This window comes from Bactrocera neohumeralis, chromosome 3, assembly GCF_024586455.1.
Source record: "Bactrocera neohumeralis isolate Rockhampton chromosome 3, APGP_CSIRO_Bneo_wtdbg2-racon-allhic-juicebox.fasta_v2, whole genome shotgun sequence".
NCBI lineage: Eukaryota > Metazoa > Arthropoda > Insecta > Diptera > Tephritidae > Bactrocera > Bactrocera neohumeralis.
This window is the reverse complement of record NC_065920.1, coordinates 28,444,315-28,465,978: the sequence shown is the minus strand read 5'-3', so window position 1 is coordinate 28,465,978 and position 21,664 is coordinate 28,444,315. Positions and strand designations below refer to the sequence as shown.

The following is a 21,664-nucleotide window of genomic DNA, read 5'->3' as shown; positions in this document are numbered from 1 at the left end:
CAACTGTCAATAAAACGGCAAATAGCGACATTGTCTAATAAAAAAATAGCCAAAATTTTGCGCGTCAACAAACAAAGAAAAATAGAAACAAATTAGGGCGCAAAATAGAGCAAATAGCGCCAGCAATAAAGAAAGCCATAACAACTAAGTTAAACAACAACATTAAGAGGTCAACAAGCGATTGTCAGCAACCAAGAACATCCGCCGCAGACACACGACGACCTGCTCTGCCCACACCGAATTCCTTCGAACGCTTAGTGTCTTGCTTGATATTATTCCACGGCAGCCTAGCAGTCGCGTTTATCCGTTTAGGAACGCCGTTTTTTTCGCTCAACGCCAGCCGACTGACGGCGTATTTGCACTTTGTTTTGTTTCTTGTTACGACATTGTGTATTTCGGTGTAAAAGGTGCCATCAACAAAACAGCAGTCGTGGATACCACAGGTGATTATCACGAGTCAGTGCTAGTGCCGCCGCCCTGTCCACCCGCCACACCGCCCTACCAGCGGCTAACGAAAGCGCTGCAGTGCGATCCAAGATGCGGACACGAGGTAATTGCGCGCCCGAATGAGGAGGGAGATTAAAATAAATAGCTAAAGTTGTTAAAAGAAATGGGATAGGGAAATATAAAGTACACAAAAATTAGGAGCACTCAATTGCGTTAAGTTTTGTATCCTCTAAGTTAGCAGGTGTGGTGAAACAGCGTACTGTTCAAGTAATTAATAACGGGAAATTTTTAGAAGAATATGGTATTAGAAAAAGTAGTAAGTCATCTCTCTTCAAATACTTTAATGAAATATAATTCATTGCTTTCTTATGGTCGCTACAATAAGAGAACGAGAGAGCAATAGACTCAAATCCTGAATTGTTAGCGAGAGGAAATACCAAGAGCTAGGACAATAGAATAATATTTAAGTATTTTTTCTAATAAGAGAAGTAGATACCAAGGCAATAACTTACCATGAAACTGAAGTACTCAAGGCGCTCTCTCTTCTCAATTTTCACAATTTTCACCCATTGTTGATTTTCTCGCACCGTTACCGTCACTTTCTTTTCATTAATCTGACTTCAGCAAGCAGATTTGATATAAATTTTTGGCGATCCCTTGGCTCAATTTATTATTAAAGCCATTTTACTTAAATTGTTTCAGAGAGCCAGAGAACTATAGTCTCTTTCAAGCAAGCAGAAGTACGGCTTCTTTTTATGAGGTATGCATCCACTCCGTTAGCTGAGCTGCTATGCAGCTCACTGACAGTGAACTCAAAACTAGTCAAAGAGTACTTGACCTCACTGGCAGTAGAAATAAGTTAATTGCTTATTAAACCTGTCTGAGTGCCTAGCCACAGCAAAATCGTTGGAAGCTGTAAAGTCGATGAGCTTACAAGAAATGGCACCTTCATCAGGAAGGGAATGGAAGCGTGAGCTCAGTAAGTGTTAGTCAGCAACCAGCGCTTGTGGGGTTGCAAAAGACTTCTGGTCCAGAGTGGATCTTAAAAGGTCCACTTTAACAGGGTTCACTTAGCGGCAAATGATAGATGTTCTAACTGGACACTGTCCCATTCCCACTCTTGCGATGAGACTAAAAATTTTGGAGGACGCAACTTATCAAGGTTGAGGAAAGAAGATAAGATGGAAACATCTATACACTTTCTTCTTGACTGTCCAGGGCTCGCTAGACCAAGGTTGAAGCATTTTAATTGCAACATATTCTATCCTGTGAATTAGCTAAAATTGATTTTCGTCGCCTGAATAAATTTATGGCAAAGTCTTTTGATCCAAACCTAGGTGTTTCGGGCAACGGCCAAGCATCGCTAGCAGTCCAAATAGGTTTATTCATTACCTAACGTAACCTAAATTATCTTACTCAAGGAGAAACAAGTTTTCTATAAGTGAAAGCTAATTAAACTTGGCATCTCATTGAAAAGTTTAATTAAGATACAGGTGTATGATGGAAACTTGAACCTTTAGTTTTAAGAAATCATCGTATTATAGTAACCTAACCTAATGTACTCTAATATAATAACGATATATTAGAGTACATTAGGTTAGGTTACGAAAGATGGCTGATCACTCAGCATGGCGGAAGATCACACTTAGACTGATGACAGTCCTTTGTGAAGACAAGCAAAATAACTTCTGTACTAGAATTTCAGCTATCAGCAAAAACGCCTTTTAGTGTGTGATCCAAGAAGTTTTCACCTTGAACTGGCAAATATGGAACATTCGAGAAGGAAGTGTTGAGATGATTCTATGATGTATTCTTCCCTAGTGGGCAGTTGACCAACACTGGCTGATTTGGTCTTAGACTCAGTCCAGTAGTGAGCTGTCCCATTCTTTAGTTAGCATAAATACGAGTAATCCATTGAAAATACTTGTAGTACTACAATTTAACTCATATTATGACATATCTAAAGGAATTATAAGTCTTTATTTCGTAGGCTGATAAGCCGATTAATATATATGTATGTTGAATACCTCAAAGCCATTTCCTTAATTCCGCACCCTTAAACATTCGTGGGGCACATGTGGCTATATTTCATGGTCGATTGCGCAATTCTCATTTATACCTTTACATTTTCATTCGTTCTTTCGTGTTCCTCGTACAATAGCTATGTAGGTGTAGATATGGGGCACATTGCCGTGGTCGATAATTTATACCTTTACATTTTCGTTCACTGCCGCAACTATGTAGGTGTAGATATTTGCACTGCCGCAACGGCATGTAGCAGATAAAGAGGTCTATGAACCTAATAGACCGTGTTTAAGCATGAGTATATAGTAAAGTGCGACAAACCCCACAAATAGCGGCACATCGACAGCTTTGAACTTGGACTTGAACGTAGAAACTGTCGAACACGTCGAACTTGTAAGGCTTTTCCGCACTGAGCGCGTGGTTAGGGAGGAAAATTACAAAATGGGCTTGCAAATGTTTTTGTATTTATTTTTATTGTACCGAAATCCAATTGCCGTAATTGTCGGCAAACGATAAAGCAGCAAAAATGCAAAAATAAAGCAATTTGCTCATAATGAAGGCAGAAATAGTGGACCGAAAAATAAAAATAGTTTTGCAAATTATATTATGTGCATGCGCAACGGTAAACGGCTTTGATGTAAAATTAATGATAATACATGTAATATATGTAGGTTATATAGGATCATAGAAAATGTGTCGCTGTTTTCATGTCTAACTTCTTCTGTAGGTTGTTTTTCATGCCTAACCAATTACTGGTGAAACAAAACTACAACCTGTTTTAAAATACTAGTTAGCCGGGTACTCAGCAACACAGAAGCACCTAGAACATAGATTTCTGAACACCTTAAAAAATTATTCGAAAAAAATGTACAACAGATGACAAGCACTTTTAAATTCTGCTTCAATTATAAAAAGTTTAGTTGGATGTCCGTAGAGAGAGTTCAAGTGCGACTGCAAAGCTGGTATCATTTTGAGCATTTCTTTTACAAGAAAGTTTTAGCGCCTTATTTCTGTTATCAGATCTACTTAGTCGGTATCTAGGTAGCGAGATTCCAACGAGTTTTCTGGGAGAAATTTCAAATTACCATCCTTTTCTTAAAAGTAATATAATTTTGAGTAAAGATAAGTAAGAGTGTCGTTTTAATATTCCACTAAATAAAATATATATGCATTACGACCTAGCGTTTTCCGTAGTCGTCATCAAAAGGGGGTCTCTCATCCGAGGCTGTTGTTTCCTGTTCATGGGGGGTGCTTTTTACGTGGCGGATCCCAAACCCAGCGCACAACCCTGATGACGGAAGGTTCGCCTTCTCACTTTAGCTCGCTTCCAAACGGATGTTCTTTGGCTACCAAAAGATACTTGGTCTAAGACCGGAAGTCGTGATCTACTTGAGCCATATGTAAAATAATTGTTTCTGGCCACTCCCAACTGCATGGTGCTCGAACAACTTTCCTGACTTGCGTGAACTTCGACATATGACCCCATCCTTCAAAACTAATAAGGTTGTGTTAACTGGCGTTGAGCGGTACCAAAAGCTCCGTCAAGGTCGGTCATTCCATACCAAACGAGATTTCAGACAACGCGTTTTCCTATCGTTCGAACTCTGCAATCTTCTTCTGGAGAAAATTATTCCAGCTGCAAAGCTGAATCTTCTATATGAGTGTACAGCTGATATTGATATTATTACCGGGGGTTAGTTCCCAACACCGGTGCCGTTAGTTCTGCTTTCTCCAGACTGGGTAAGGAGCTAAGCAAATGGGTCTGATATTGAACGAAGGCGAGACGAAATATCTACTGTCATCAAACAAACAGTTGTCGCACTCGCGACTTGGGTCTCAAGTCATTGTTGACAGTCATAACTTCCAAGCCGAAGATAACTTCGGCTATCTTGGAATCAGTGTTAACACCCATAGCAATGTCAGCCACGAAATCTAACGTAGAAGAACTCTTGCCAACAGGTGCTACATTGGACTGAGTAGTCAATTAAGAAGTAAAGTACTTTCTCGACGACCAAACACCAAACTCTATAAGTCACTCATTATTCCTCATTATGATGCAGAGGCATGGACGATGACAACATCTGATGAGTCGACGTTACGAGTTTCGAGAGAAGGATACTGCGGAAGATTTATGGTCCTTTGCGAATTGGCAACGGTTGACCAGGTGGAAAAGGATCTGGCTACACCAGGAATGTCCAATTCGTGCCAAACAGTAAAAATTTGGTTTTGACCGATCAGTTTGCATGGCAGCTATATGCTATAGTGGTCCGATACGGTGTTTCCGACAAATTAGCAGCTTTTTGTGAGGAAAGGAACGACAAAAACTGAATTTCCAGTTCGCGTTTATACAGACAGACATCTCTAAATCTACTAAGCTCGGCACGCTCATCAGTTATTTACATATACATTTTATAAGGTGTCCGACATTTTCTTCTGGTTGTGACAAACTTCGTGGCAAACTTAATATACCCGCGAACATCACAACGAAGGAAAACATACTTTAGACTCAAAATTACAAGAGGAACTGCAATCGCATTTCCTATCGGCCATTCCAACAACTTGTGTGCGCCCCGTTACCGCACATAAGACACATTCATGCATGCATTTAACATGGCTATTGCGCCGAGTCGAACAGTCATGACCCGCAGGCGTTAAGCCAAAGCTACGAAATTACAACAACAATGGCAACGAAAATGCATAGAAACAGCAATAAAGCACGCTGTCAAGTTGCCTTGGTAATGAAAGCTGAGCGCTGAAGTGTAAGAACTTTGGTCAAAGCACAAACGCAACAGGGTGGGGTTGTTGGCTGTTACCAGGCGACCACTCGGCACGCAATCACTGAGGCGTTTAAATTTAATAATGAAAAAATGTGTAATTTCCTCTGATGGATTAATTGTGTACCGACTTGTGCAAATATTGTTATAACTGTAATGCTCGTATGTTTCATCATGTGTACTTAAACAACAATAACAACTACAAGCAACACCAAAATTCAAGTACATATGTCGGCATGGTCGCCAGTTTGTGCCTCTACTAGATGGATAAATGTAATTCGTAGGGGCACTTTGCTCTTTTCCATCTTTGCCTTCGGGCAGGACTGGTTGCCGTAAAAGCCGCACAAATTCGATGCATGCAAATCGCGATTGAAGCAATTAAAGCAATAGCAACGGTAAATAGCACAAAGAAAGGTAAAACCGCAGTAACGGATTGGTGAAGTCGGAAGCAAGGCAATATGATGTTGGTAAGAACATCATGTTGGCCAGCGTGTTGGGTAAGGTGGCAACACCTGGCTTTGATCTGGCAATCGGCTGATAACCTCCGAAAGCTACATATGCTTTACATATTCATGTAAAGAAGCAGCTGCACAACAAGTAAACACCAACAACAACAATGTACTTCGCGCTGTGGGTAAATTTGCATAAAGTGAGAGAATGAAACTGTTCGTTCCCTTTGTGCACTTAAATTTAATACGTGTGCGAATAATTGATAAAAGTGAAGTTGGTAAGGTCATACGGTTTAGGGCTCTTTGAGCAGGAGCTGTGTTTTGTAAATCCTATATACATATGTATATATATACATATATGTATACACTCTCCTTAGGTTAAGTAGTTAAATAGTCTGAGTGACAAAGGGAAAGTATTCACCTAACATTGCGATGATGCGAATATTGATAAGAGCTAGACCACTATGGGCCAGAAAATATTCGCAACACCACAAGTGCTGGTTGTTGACCAACGCTTGCTGAACTCGCGTGAAACTCATAGATTTAGCGTCCAAAGGTACAAAAATGGAGGAGAACTGCTCGTTTCCATTTTGATAGATTCGAATTTGGCTAAGGGTGTTTTTTCATCGACTCTACAATTTCCGAGTATTAAGGGGGGTGCCTGATTTAGAAGCTTCAAAAAATCGACTTTTTTGAGGATGTCTTTAGGTTGGAAAGAATTAATTGATTAAAACGAAATTTCTGAGGCTTATAGTTATATATTTAAACATCATTCTCACATTGTTTGAATACAAAATCTTTTATATTCTGCTTTTGGGAAGCAATTCCCCGATGCATCTCGCAAGGGCATTTGCCGAACGGCGGGCAGGATGCAGGTCGCAATTTCTATCGCAAACAAAAAATTTAAATAGATTCATATTTTTTAATAACATATCTTCTAGTTAAACTAAAAAAGTTCTAAAAAAAGTGTAAAATTCTACAATTTTTTAAAACTTGAAAAAAAAAATTGGGTTTTTGCCAAAAATTTTCCACTTTATGTTGTTTAAAAATATGTTCAAACATGACTTTTCTTAGTTTTTTTTTAGTTTAAATAGAAGATAATTTAATGCCAAAGATAATAAATTTTGCCCCAATTCGATCCGACGTTTAGTTTTTTTTCTATCTATAAAAATGAAAAAACGAGAAATCGCGCGTCAAAGCTTTCGCTTTCTGCCCAATCGCTCATATATGTATCTGCTAGACGCTCGGTCACTATTTTCCTTCTAGCTTCGAAAATATTTCGAATTTCCATCTATAACTTTGGGGACATATTCTTAAATATTTTTTAAAGAGATTTAAGCAAAAAACAAAAAATCGATTTTTTGAAGCTTCTAAATCAAGCTCCAGTATAGCAGATCTGCCATCGGAGTGAATGAATATCTCCCTAAAAGTAACCGCACTTCGGAGAAGTGCATTTGTTGCTACCTTGATAGAAAATAAAAAAAAACGAAAAGCTCACTGCGCCTATCCAGAGACCCCGACACACCCACATATCCCTCGGAGGTATGTACATGGAGAAGATGCCGCTATGAGAAGTTTACTTGACGCAATGGTCTGAGTTATCCGGGATGGGAGAGGATTGCTGAATGCCCCTCTTTGGGACCCTTAACGTGCCCAGCTTCTTGAAGTCTGATAGCAACATTCTCAGCAATGCATTTGGCGGCTATGTCCACGGGTCCTACATGTAGAATGGCATTTGGTGTCATAATCGGTTTTATATCTAGTCCACTACTGATATCAATGAAAGTCGCTCGTTGAACACATTCTACCTATTTAGTGAGTGTGGCCTTACCGAGCGTCCTCTACCAGACAAATACACCACAGAAAGTTATTGGCATAACTACGGTTATTCAAACTAAAACACAACTTTTGGTGAGAGTCCCCACAGCTTCCCAATAACTCCTTTACATCAATATAAGGCAACTAATTCCTTTCTGTTTCTCTCTTCAACATTGGTCTTCCATGATAGTTTTCTATCACCTTTTCGACAGGGTGAAGCCGAGAGTCCCCCAGAGAAGAAAGGCGTGCATCCCGGATTTTACATCACCTGGATTATACAACCAGTTCAGTTTTATTTGAATTGACACCTGGGCTCAGCTAGCTCCCACATTGGGTCTCCCTTGTGTTAACTCGTAAACGGTACCAGGAATTCTTCCTTAACTATGAGAGCAACCTTATCTACATAGACAATAGTAAATGTAATATAATATATATTAAAGATAGGATAAAATGGGACAGAAAACCCGGAAATAACGAAAAAATGCACCCTTCAAATCTTTCTCATGAAATCTCCTGATTTACCATATATTTCACAAATACCCTTCCATCTGCAGCATATGAAAGCTCGATTGACGTGTCAAGTATTTGACATTTTCAAGTTGTCAACAGCAGAAGGCTGAGGATGATAAGCACAAGCGACTTTACAACGATTTGACACAGGGAGCACTGGCGACCGGGGCGTATGAGTGATGTGAAATTCAATCGCTTTATGTTCACGTTCCATACATGTATAAGATTAATATGTACACAAATATATACACAATGTACTTATGGTGCAACACAATGTGTATGTTTATAATACTGATATGAATTTCACTTAGCAAGCGTAGGTGATAATCAATAATAATTAGATACCGTTAATAAGCAACCCATGGCGTTTAAGTCACGATATCTACATATCTATATACTGCAATATGGTATACTGCTACATGTGTATGGGTGCATTCATTTGAATAATAAACGTTCATGTAAGCTCATGGGTATTTAAGGTGCATTAAGTGGCATACTGCTTTGTTGCTTGAAATTAGCGATTACAAAATGTTTTAGATGCGGGCATAGCAGATATATTGACAAGTAAATTAAATTAGCTGCTAGTCAGAGTTTAAGGCAATTCTTATCAACATTTGGTCTCATAAGTGTATAATTTAAATGGATAATACGATAATGGCAATCCTGATAAGTCACAAGTCACAACTCTCCCTTTGATTCCTGAAGTGATTATAATAATAGCTTAGATTAGTTATTATTACTTACTTATAATATTAAATTTGTTTAGAAATAACAGTAATCTACAAAACTATACATTTCGCCGGTAGTTTTCCAGCTGATCTTTCTAATGACGCTCATTCGCTTTATTGACTAGCTGCTATAGACTTAAAAACCTTCTGGATAGGAAGACACACTAATTTGCTAAGTAATATGGGGTCAACATAAACCACTTATCTTTTATTCTAACAACCAGAAAGATTAAGATACCTGCTATTGCAAAAAATCCAAAGACTTATGACAGCACTATGATATATGTCATCGTTAGGTTAGGTTAGATGGCTGATCAAAGATCGTACGTAGACTGCTACATACAGTCCTTTGTGACGCCATAGAAAAGAAGAGCTCCTGTGTTTGAACTTATAAATTAGCAAAATGCTTAGTGAGCCAAAACAACTTTGCACAGATGTTTAATTTCCATTTCCGTCAGTTCGGTGGGATGTCTGATGGTGTGCGCTCCCAAGTGATTGAGTCTGATCAACGCAGGATAGTCAAGAAGGAAGTGTTGAGTTGTTTCCACCCCGTATTCTTCCATTCAGCCTTACTGCGGGGCCGCCAATAGGGCAATGGCCTGTTAAAAGCCTCACAACTAGGGAGAGGTTAGGCTTACTAAGGGCAAAGTGATCACACTATATCTTGCGATCGATCTTGAGCCAAAAGACTTTGCGACAGCACATGTACCGATGTGGGCTAGAGCTGGCCAAGCTTTCGTGAAGCCCAGCTATCTAGTTGTAGAACACAAGAGCACCGATCCACTCCTGCATTACCGATAACAGTTCTAGGGTGCCTTTTCTTGCTAGCTTTATAATTTCCTGCAATTCCGCTGTGATCTGTCCCCCATACCAGTCATATCACAAAGGCACTCGATCCTATTGATAGCGATGTTAGACACTGTTAATGAGTTCAAGGCTAGTATTGCCGCTTTGTTATCTCAGTGGTTGGGCATGTCTGCACTCCGCAGCAGTAACTCTACTGCTACCTTAATGGCTGTAACTTCGGCTTGCAATACAATCGTATCGCAATAGACAGGAAGTCTGAATCTGGAGTTGATAAAGAGCTCCTGAAAGTAAAGCCTTACACCAACCTTCCCCACAAGCTTTGATCCATCCGTAAAGAAGCTCACTGCCTTCTCCTCTAACGATTTCTTTCCACCCATAACTGTCTCGCCGGTATATGGACAGAGAAAGAGGCGCCATAGTTCGGTTTGGCGACTCCATGATTCAATTGATCTGGTATGAAGTCAAAGTAAGTGATCTTATAGCAACCAAACACCTTCTGACGATGTATACGTGCAATATGTGCAACATAGCGTTAAGTGCCATGGTTGGAGTGAACTTTAGGGTACCACACATGCTGATGAGCGCAGCTCGTTGAATGCTCTTGGGTTTCTTTGCAAGTGTGGTGTTTTCTAGAGCCCTCCTACATAAAGACTGCATAGAACATAATGGGCTTCGTTATGGTGTCGCAGAGTCAGAGGGCCACTTTCGGTGAGAGACCCCACCTTTTGCCAATGGCTCCTCTACGCAGTACCTTTGCCCTTTTTGATCTCTCTTCGATATTCGGCTTCCATGACAGCTTCCTATCCAAGATGAGCCGCAGATGGATGTCTCCCCAAGACCGTCCAGAGCAGTTACGACTGCTTCCGGTAGGACGTTATTTAAAGCTCCCTATATATCAATGAATTCCTTAACCGCAATGGCTTTCTCAAGTCATGAAACGATATTATGCAGGGCAATATTCTCTGACTTGCTCTTCTTCTTCTTCTTAATTGGCGTAGACACCGCTTACGCGATTATAGCCGAGTTAACAACAGCGCGCCAGTCGTTTCTTCTTTTCGCTACGTGGCGCCAATTGGATATTCAAGCGAAGCCAGGTCCTTCTCCACCTGGTCTTTCCAACTGAGTGGAGGCCTTCCTCTGCTTCCCCCGGCAGGTACTGCGTCGAATACTTTCAGAGCTGGAGTGTTTTCGTCCATCCGGACAACATGACCTAGCCAGCGTAGCCGCTGTCTTTTAATTCGCTGAACTATGTCGATGTCGTCGTATATCTCGTACAGCTCATCGTTCCATCGAATGCGATATTCGCCGTGGCCAATGCGCAAAGGACCATAAATCTTTCGCAGAATTTTTGTCTCGAAAACTCGTAACGTCGACTCATCGGTTGCCGTCATCGCCCAAGTCTCTGCACCATATAGCAGGACGGGAATTATGAGCGACTTATAGAGTTTAGCTTTTGTTCGTCGAGAGAGGACTTTACTTTTCAATTGCCTACTCAGTCCGAAGTAGCACCTGTTGGCAAGAGCAATCCTGCTTTGGATTTCCATGCTGATATTGTTGGTACTTTTTACGCTGGTTCCAAGATAGACGAAATTATCTACAACTTCAAAGCTATGACTGTCAACAGCGACGTGAGAGCCAAGTCGCGAGTGCGACGACTGTTTGTTTGATGACAGGAGATATTTCGTCTTGCCCTCGTTCACTGCCAGAAGCAGAACTAACGGCGCGGGTGTTGAGACCGATGATATCAATATCGTCGGCATACGCCAGCAGTTGTACACTCTTATAGAAGATGGTACTTTCTCTATTTAGTTCTGCAGCTCGACTTGCTCTTACAATAAGCATATTACGCCCCTGATATATGGTCCCTCGGAAAGCGCCTCCTTATGTACCAGTCCATCAGTCTCTAGAGAGTTGTTTGTTAGAAGGAGTAGAGGCTGATGGGTCTGAAATCCTTAGCGTCTGACAGCCTTGGGACGATCGTAGCTCTGACTCGTCTCCGGGTCGCGGGGATGTAACTCAGTCTTATGAAGTTCGCATAGATAGGTTCCAACCAGTTGCTTGATATTAAAAATGAAGCTTCTTAAAGCTTCATTATATTTATGTATAAGGTTTTTCTAGAAATTTCTTTTGCCTATAAAAAATTGCCTCTTATGCATGGTCAGACGCTTATTTCTTGGTGTTACAAACTTCATAATAAACTTAATATACTATGTTCTTTACACCTGAACCAACATTATATCTTTGGATAATCGCTACGTCCAAGTAAAGCTGGGAGTTTTTCAAAATATAAATTTTTCACTTTTTGAGAAAACTTTGAAGGAAAAACGTGAATTTTTGTAAAATAAATAGTTAATTTGTTATTGTAAAATAATAAGTATTCACAAATATATTGTTAGTTGAAAGGAAAACGATTTTATTTTGAAGCTCTGATCCTGTTCATGAAACACAGCGACATCTTCGTCAATTTTGCTCCAATCGACAGTAAATTTAGGCACAACATTTTGCATAGATATTTGAAAAAGAAAAAAAAAAACGAAAAAATAAATTAAAAATCTTGCTCTTTCCTTAAAACGTAGCTTTCTATGAATAAAAAATATTTTCAAAGATTATATTGTAGAAAAAGGAATGTAATTTTAGATGTTTAGTTCCTAAAGAACTATCCTTTAGACACATCTCACAAGGGACCAGTGTTGTAATTAAACAGCTTATAACGCTGGTCCCTTGTGGCATCTAAGATCTTTCTTAAAAACGACCTTTTAAACTACCTAACCTATCCTTTAAATCTGAGACTCTAAATGTCTAACATTTTCACAAAGAGATAAAATTTATTTTTTGTGAAAATTTATACGACTATTAGCATCATAGAGTAGTGTGCACCAAACAATTAAAACGGGAAATATTTGTAAACAAATTCTTTATCAAATTTTCATCATAACATTAATTCAATTTTACTTTATTTTAACTCTCAGGTAACCATCGGCCGGCGCATCGGTCTTTACAGATTTTGCGGCGATATTGGACGTGGCAACTTTTCCAAAGTCAAATTAGCTGTACACCAACTAACACGCGGTAAGCTCTCGAGGTTCTGAAAATGGTATTGTGGCTTTGTTTATAAGCGAGTATGCTAAGAACGTAAAGCTCAGCTAAAATCAACATTAAGAATTTTTACAATAATAGTTACATCCATTTCCTATTTCAAAGATCACTAAAGTAAGTTACTTAACTAGTAAAAAAGACATGATGCATAAAGCAGTATTATGACCTTGTCTCACAACAAAACCACCTAAAAGTAGAAAATGCACACTTCACAAAGTTCACCAAACATTTCTATGGTTGCATGTTTCGAAGTTTCACTGTGTTCCACAAAAAAAATGCTCATAGACTTGTCCTCCTCACTCAAATCACATATCCATTAAGTCGAGTACCATTCATGTAAATGCCAAAGCCCGTACAATCGTTTGTTGTTCAAGGCTCAGCCGAGAGAAAGCTGACTCACTTCTGACTTTGTGTGGCTTTCCACTCTTTTATTCTTATTCACTTTGATTGCCATTTTTATTTTATTTTTTATTTTTTTTTTGCTTTGCAGACAAAGTGGCTATCAAAGTAGTTGACCGTGGTGGCTTGGATGCGAAAGCGTTGCGTATGCTCTCCAGTGAAATAGCGACGCTCGAATGCGTACATCATCCCAATATTTTAAGGTAAGAAGGCGAAGCGGGCGGAAAATGACAGGATACTGTGAAAAAGGGGTAAACAGACTATATGAAACTCATGCAAATTGGTGTGTATTTTTGCTCGCACACTCTGTCAAATAAGTAACTTGTCTTTTGCGGTCATGTGATGAAATATATTTATGGTAATGGAGTGGAAAATGAAATATGGCACAGAGAGCGACAAAAATTGTGATGTCGCAAAATATATTAAAGTGGTCGGCATTTAATCTTAGTGAATTCTATATAAAATACAGAAAATTTCAACCGAACAGTGCTTTGCCCGGCCCGTGAAAGGAAGATCGGCACACATCATCTCTTCGTCGATTTAAAAGCCACCTTCGAAATCAAGAAAAGGAACTGTCTCTATGCCGCTATGTCTGGACTTGGTATCCCCGTAAAACCAATATGGCTGTGCAAGCTAACGTTGAGCAACACCAAAAGCTCCGTCAGGATCGGAGAGGACATCTCCGAGCCGTTCGATACCAAGCGAGATTTCAGACAAACGGACTTCCTATCGTGCGACTTCTTCAACCTATTGCTGAAGAAAATAGTTTGAGCTGCAGACCTAAATAGAAAAGAACATTATTCTATTAAAGTATACAGCTGCTGGAGTACGCCGATGATATTTATTTCATTGGCCTCAACAACCGCGCCGTTAGTTCTGCTTTCTCCAGACTGGATAAGGAAGCGAAGCGTATGAGTCTGATTGTGAACGAGAATAAGACCAAATATCTTCTGTCACCAAAAAAAACAGTCATCGCATTCCCGACTTGGCTCGCACCTCACTGTTTACAATCAAAACTTCGAATTCGTGGATAATTTAATTTATCTTGGAGCCAGCATCAGCACCATCAACAAAATCAACCTTGCGAATCAACCAATCCATTGCGGAATAACTCTTGCCAACAGGTGCTACTTCGGACTAAAAAGCCATTTGAAAAGTAAAGCCCTCTCCCGACAAACAAAGGCCAAACTGTACAAGTCACTCATCATTCCCGTCCTGCTATATGGTGCGGAGGCAAGAACAATGACATCATCTGATGAGTGGGCCTTAGGAGTGCTCGAGAGAAAGGTTCTGCGAAAGATTTAGGGTCTTTAGTGTATTGGCAACGGCGAGTACCGCAGTCGATAGAACAAATTATTTAAAATAGATATTTGGCGACATCGATATAGTTCAGCGAATGAAAAGACAGCGGCTGCGCTGGCTAGGTCATGTTGTCCGGATGGAAAAGAACACTTCAGCTTTGAAGGTTTTCGATTCAGTACCTGCCGGTGGAGGCAGAGGAAGAGGAAGACCTCTACTCCGTTGGAGAGATCAGCTGGAGAAGGACCTGGCTGCAATTGGTATCTCGAATTGATGTCAAATAGCGAAAAGAAGAAACGACTGGCGCGCTGCTGTTAACTCTGCTATAACGTGTCTGCGCCAGTAAAGAAGAAGAAGAAGTTGCTTTTCAAATAATTCAGAAAAGATTTCGGCAATGAACACGATATTCTTAAAAAATGATATATAGAAGTTGCTTTCAGTGGGCATAGAGCGTGGCGCATTGTCATCGAGAGCTATTGCATTGTTTTAATAATATTTGGCAAAGAAATCTCCGAATTAAAAACATGTTCTTGGAGATAAAGTCTCTACTCCTTCAATTTATACATTTTTTTAGTCAGTGATAGTCAGCCCGGACCTCAGTCAACTGTTTCGAAAAACAAAAACCGTCACTTATTTGACAGAATTTGTTTGAAAAACAATCTATGCTTATATGAGAGTGTGTGTACACCTCCCTAGTGCAGATACATGTAATCATATATGAGTGTGTAACGGTTTCCTAGCCTTTGCAAGTTACAGCATCCAGTGCATTGGTTTTGAAAAACCGAGTAAACTGAAAAATAACAACGTAACGGTAAAGTGGCATAAAAATCCGACGTTGACTCTGCCATTTTGCTGTTTCCTCCCGCTTTTTCATCCTATTGCGCTGCTCTGCACCGCATCAGCTTTTATATATGTACATATGTATAGTGCAATCGAGTGCTTGTTGTATAAGTTTCATTTTTTATTTCTCTCTTTTCCGCTTTTATCTCTGACGCAGGCTTTTCGAAGTGGTGGAGACTTTGGGACGTGTATATCTTGTCACCGAGTGGATACGCGGCGGCGAGCTCTACAATCACATCACCCAGGGTGGCCCGCTGCGGGAGATACACGCTGCGCCCTTGTTCAAGCAGCTGTTGTTAGCCGTAAAACACATGGTAAGCAGCTGGCAATTATATTTTACTTTATGTTGGCGCAGGCAATCACAGTAGTCTGCCAGAAAGCAGTCAGCCAGCGACGACCAGCCGGCGGCAATACCAATGGACACACTGAGTGGAGCACTCGGTCTGCCATGTGACGGTGTTGGCGACCAGTTGTCCATTAAATTGCGATTTGTGTTTTCTGTCACTGTACTTATTGCCCAGTTTACCTTCAACTCGTCCCCCTCTGCTGTTTACTTACAAACATTTTGTATTTATTTTTGTTTTTGCATGTTTTCGCGCTGCTTCCGTCTACGCCTGGCGTTTGGTGATAAATTACAGCACAGCTTGGGCTTTGTGCATCGCGATATTAAGGCTGAAAATGTGCTATTGCTATCAGAGGATCGCTTGAAGCTGGCTGATTTCGGTTTTAGCACACAACTTATCAATGGTGAGTGACAATGGTGTGCTGCTGGTGTATATGCGTTTGTCTGTATGTAAGTGTAAAGAATTATAATTTGTTCCCAACAAAGTTGCTTTCAATGACGAGGGCTTATTTGTGAGTAGACCGTGCCGATGGATGGCCAATGCGCAAAATATTTCAGTTATTAAAATATTTCATAAAGCTTTGTTGTTGCGAATAATTCATGTACCTGGAACGCGGTTTATTTGGTTTAAGTTAGGAGCAAATGAAATATTCGGAACATTATTAAAAATTTTTGAGATAAATAGCGGTAGTTGGTTGGAAGCTCTGTACTTACAATAACTATGAAGTATGTATATTGAAAACGCATTGTTATAGCTTGAAGCTGTGTATATTAACCCGCAAGACTACTTTCGAATAAAGTGTGCAGATTCTTCACGAATTAAGTACCCCTGAAGCACTAGAGCAGTTGCACTGTGGTAAATTTGTTATTTTACCCGTCTGTTCACACGTCTACAATTCCGAACATCTCTGATATTTTTTTTTTTTGAACCATGTGGCTTTCAAGAAGACAATGCAGTCAGCAATAACGCGCAGAATATTCTCTATCAAGGCGTCAATCGCGTCGAGCTTAACTGCATTGGCAAGCGGCTTCAAGTAACGCCGCATCAAGCAGTCAAGCAGGGTTAAATCGCACGACTTCGTAGGCCTCGCTACAGGCCCACGAGGCGAAATACAGCGCTCCCCAAGTTTCCTCTAATAAATTGATTGTTTCGTTGATTGTATAGCATGTAGCGCCGTCTTGTTGGACCCAAAGATGATCCAAATCAGCATCCTTCAATTCTAGCACGAAAAAGCTATTAATCATGAATAGTGCTCCACATTAAATGTAACGTTATAGCAGGCTTCATTTTCTATAAATATGGACCAATGATTTCCTCCTCTAACAGTGACTTTTTAAGGATGTAGCGGCGTCTCAACAATGGCTTCTGGATTATTATCACTTCAGGTTCGGTGGTCACCTGGATTTGACCCATCTACCGAATGTGAAATGCACTTGTTTGTCGTTCGGCTTCAATTCTTGCACGAGTTTGTAAGTCCGCAAAGCAAGAATACTGTCGGATGATAATTGAATATATCTTGAAAAAAATTACCTTTGCTTGTTGAACCACCTTAGTTGGACAAAAGCCTTGGGCAAGCTGACGTATGTGAACCACTCTCAGTTGCACATTTCTACTCGTTATCTACCATTTTTGTTTTTTCACCCTTTTGCTCACTTATCTTAATAAAGTAATCCTTAAGGCTATCCATTTGCTGGCCCTTGTCATTAGCTTGTCACGACATCAGTTCCAACCTACAAGAGCACTTTGTTGAGCTAAAAATGTAAAAGAAAGAACGGAATTACAACTTATACTTCAGCCAAGCATCACCAGTAAAATTATAAAGTAGCTGTAAGCAAGATATTATAAAGTGCATAGAAAGATCTATTTCTAAACAACTGAGCTCTGGATTTGATTTTTCTAATTCTTTTATTTTCTAACCTCACATTTGTAGGTGCCAATCAGAAGCTGGACACATTTTGTGGTTCGCCCCCGTATGCTGCTCCTGAACTGTTCTCCGATGATCACTATGTCGGCGCGCCGGTGGATGTTTGGGCGCTTGGTATTTTGCTTTATTTTATGGTTGTCGGTAATATGCCATTTCGAGCGCCCACCATACCGGGTCTGAAGGCGGCGATATTGAAAGGTGACTACCTGCTGCCCGGACAGTTGAGTCTACCATGCATAAGACTTATCCGTAAGTATCTGTTAAGGGTAAAAATAAAAAATATTTAAAAAAAACTTGTCTACATATATTCGATTTTATGAAAGTTATGTAAAAACAAGAAAAACGTTAACTTCGGCTGCACCGAAGCTAATATACCCTTCACAGGTGAATTCTTTTAGTAACTATGTGTTCAGTTTGTATGGAAGCTATATGCTATAGTAATCCGATCTGAACATTTTTTTTCGGAGATTACATTGTTGCCGTAGAAAATAATCTATACCAAATTTGGTGAAGATGCATTGTCAAATGTGAAAGTTTTCCATACAAGAACTTGATTCCGATCGTTCAGTTTATATGGCAGCCATATGTTATAGTGTTCCGATATCGGCCGTTCCGACAAATGAGCAGCTTCTTGAAAAGAAAATGACGTTTGCAAAATTTCAAAAGGATATCTTAAAAACTAAGGGACTAGTTCGTATATATACAGACGGACGGACGGACGGACAGACAGACAGACGGACATGGTTAAATCGACTCAGCTCAACATAATGATCATTTATATATATACTTTATAGGGTCTCCGACGCTTCTTTCTTGGTGTTACAAACATCGTGACAAACTTAATATACCCTGTTCAGGGTATAAATATATACTATACATTATATACGGCTTTTTGAAGCTTGCAGCGCGACCTAATTTCTATAGTGCTCTCCTCTCTGTCACAACGAAACACTTACTAAATATTCTAGTCGACTGCTGAATGCTATTGAGATGATGTGATCTCTATATACATAGATTCAAAGGCCTTGATCCTGCATCTACAGACTGCTAATTTCCGCAACACCGCCAGTTTGCACAAGAGCCTCTACCCCTGTTAAATGACTCCTTCTTGTGCCTATAATAAGCAATGTAAAATACCATAAGTAGCTTGAATTTGTCTCTCAAGAGATTGATTACGCTTTTAAGCCTAGTGAGGTGGCTTTGCTGTGTTGTTCCCAACACTTTTCCTGGCTTTCTCCTCACTACGTAGCAACTCCTTTAAGATAAGGGGACCAACTGCTATGCAGGATTCCGGTGCTACCATCCTGAAAGAAAGTGCAGAGGGGCATTCTCTTCAGCTAGTTTATTCTCAGCTACCTCCTTATGATATGGCACCCAGGCGAGGTGTATTTGGTTGCCAACTGATAGGCTGTTCGGCGCTGTATGCACTGCTGCACCAATAACGACGAAATCGCTTAAGCTGAAATCGCCTTAAGTGCCGCTAGACTATCACTGAGTATGACAATACTTTCATTGCTATAGTTTTATAGCAAATACTTTTGTTTGGAAAATGCTCGGAAAACGTCTCATAGGTATGGAATGTTTGGGACGGGGTTCTGGGGTTTTCGAACCGTTAATACACCAGTTATTAGTGCTATCCCTTACTCGTATTTAAATCAAACGCTGAGTTACTTCATTCAGCATTACTTCTGGGGGAAACAATCTTCTTTGTGTTTACTTTTTAGTAATGCTGGGTGAAGAGCTGCTTTCCTCTGCCATACTCTTCTGCTGTCATTTGAAGCATTGTATGTTTAGCTATTTGATTGATTACCTGGCGGTGGCGTCCGAGTTCCAGCGTGTCTTCTAGTGCTGCCGTCGGCCAAGTACGTCTGATAAATTTCAGTCCATTGGTTAATCCGTTAAATGTCATATAGTTATCCAGCCGTTGTTCATCGACGTAAAGCCAGAGAACGTATCAGCCTACATGATGCTATGCAAGGCGCCACCGATCAGTAAGCAACGCTCGGGTTTGGTTTGTTATATACATATATGTTTCATCAATATATTTTATTTGCAATTTGGTCATATTCAAAAGAGCATTTTAATATAATATATATCCTTTTAGATCAATCTGAGTCACAGAAAAATTAATTATTAATTTAAATATTTTTATTCTTTAATAACTATATTTGTATTACTCTATTTTCAGAACGCATCCTCATCCACATACCCGCACGTCGTCCCACCATTGACGATATGCTCACCAGTCAATTCGTTTGCTATCCAAAACTCAGCGCCGAACTCATGCAATATGAGATCAATTTACGTACGAAGCCCGTCAAGCGCTCCGGTTTCTGGGTGCGCTCAAAGTCACGACGCCTGCGCAAATCGTATTCACTGCGCGAACGCTACATGGAGGTGACCAATAAGCCGCCAATTAATATGAATGCACGCAAAAATGACGGCGTATTCGTCGATAATTTTTTACATCCGATCGAAATCAATCGTGATCTGCCCAACGAACTCTCGAAGGAGCCATCAAAGCCAAACACGCCAAAACGTTCTTTCTTCTGCGGCACGCTAAAGAAGAAAGTTAGCCCAATGGAATTGGAGAAGGAACGGCAATTGGCCAATGGTAACGGTTGTGAGAATCGTCAATGGAATGCAGATGTGGTCATCGATTGTCCGCTTTTCAAAAACTACGATGCTGAGACGGGAGATTTTATCATGCTGCCAACAGATACCGATGACTTGACATTGGTGAAACCGCTGGAATATGAGGCGCGTCAGCTGCTCGACGAGCTGGGCGTCAACTCTGCAATGTTGCGTGCCTCCATACAAAATGGTCCACGTAGCGATATAATCGGCACGTACCGAATTATTGTGAATCGCCTGCAAAAGCAATCGTGGTTGGCGCGAAAGCATGTCGAGCTGGCGCTACAAGAGATGCCAAAGATGGAGAAGAAAATGGAACGCTCATGCTGCATACTTTAAGGCGTACAATGTGCATGCGTTTACCGCTTTCTCTCTCACACTTCCACTACACAAAAACACTACTTGTGCTACTCACAAACTTCCATAAACTCCTTGCCTCTCTCATTTCCTCTCAAACTCTCTCTCTCTCTCTCGCTCTCTCTGCGTATCAGCGCATCTGGCTCTGCCTATTCTTCTGTCTAAGTAGTAGTAGATATTAATTAGTTGCATCTGTGTCTGTCACGTGACGTGTGTCTGACACGTGACAAGCGACAAATGACTGCGTGTTTATTGGCATTCATACATACATACGAAAGCGTAGTTGCGTTGAAACTGTGTACATGTGTAAGTAGTGATTTTAATCGCTGATCTCGGAGATGCCTACTCAATAATCTCATTTCGCAGAAAGAATGAAGTAAAACGAAGGTATATAATACATTAGTCGAATTTCATAGCGGTAGTTCTACTATAATAGACACGTAAATATTAGTCAAATTGATAGATAACCGTTAGCTGAATGTACACGCTCTGTTTGAACAGCAAGAAAGGCGTATATTCATATAGACTAGTTATACGTTACACTCGAAAGAAGAAACATAAACACATACATATTTATTATTAATATAATATTAGACACACACGCGAATGTGTTAAGTTCGTTATATTTTGTAATTTTATAATTTTTAAAAACTTAGTGTTAATTGTCAAAAAAGTTGTATTTTGGTTATGAAATGTGACAAGTGAATATTATAAAAAGTAAAAAACCAAATCTAATAAACTTAAACTTTGGTCCATTCTTAGTCACAAATTTGTGCCGAAAATTCACGAAGAAACAATAAATACTTATAAATAATTGTAAATCGAAAAAGGCAGCAAGCATTTTGCATATTTGAATTGTCTCCCATGGAGTCATTTACACACCTTTACAAACATTCAACAGAACTTAGTTTCATAAAAAAACTACTGTGTATCGATTAATTATGTTCGTTACGACGATTTTGAATGTAATTCAGTCCAATAAATAAATAACGAAAATCTTAAAAAGAATTTTTGACTTTGTATTTTTGTTTTTTATTTAATAAAAAAAATTATTTAACGTAAGTAAGGAAGAGCTAAGTTCAGGTGTAACCGAACATGTCATACTCTAGCGACTTGCCAGAATCAAAGCCGGGAAAACACTTTATTACGAAACTTTGTTTTAAAGATGTTACGAAAGAATTCCACATTCCTTGCCCGACAAACTCGTGAAAGA

The 21,664-nt window shown here is 39.9% G+C and overlaps 1 protein-coding gene across 1 annotated transcript; it reads left to right on the top strand.

Moving 5' to 3' along the window:
* Positions 1 to 167: 167 nt before the first annotated feature.
* Positions 168 to 21,459, top strand: LOC126754219 (uncharacterized). The gene is made up of 7 exons (XM_050466187.1): positions 168 to 550; positions 12,528 to 12,627; positions 13,145 to 13,256; positions 15,350 to 15,506; positions 15,831 to 15,939; positions 17,467 to 17,709; positions 19,649 to 21,459. Exons 3-7 carry the CDS (start codon positions 13,201 to 13,203, stop codon positions 20,431 to 20,433), a joined length of 1,350 nt encoding a protein of 449 aa, XP_050322144.1. The 5' UTR covers positions 168 to 550; positions 12,528 to 12,627; positions 13,145 to 13,200; the 3' UTR covers positions 20,434 to 21,459.
* The last annotated feature ends 205 nt before the right edge of the window (positions 21,460 to 21,664 follow it).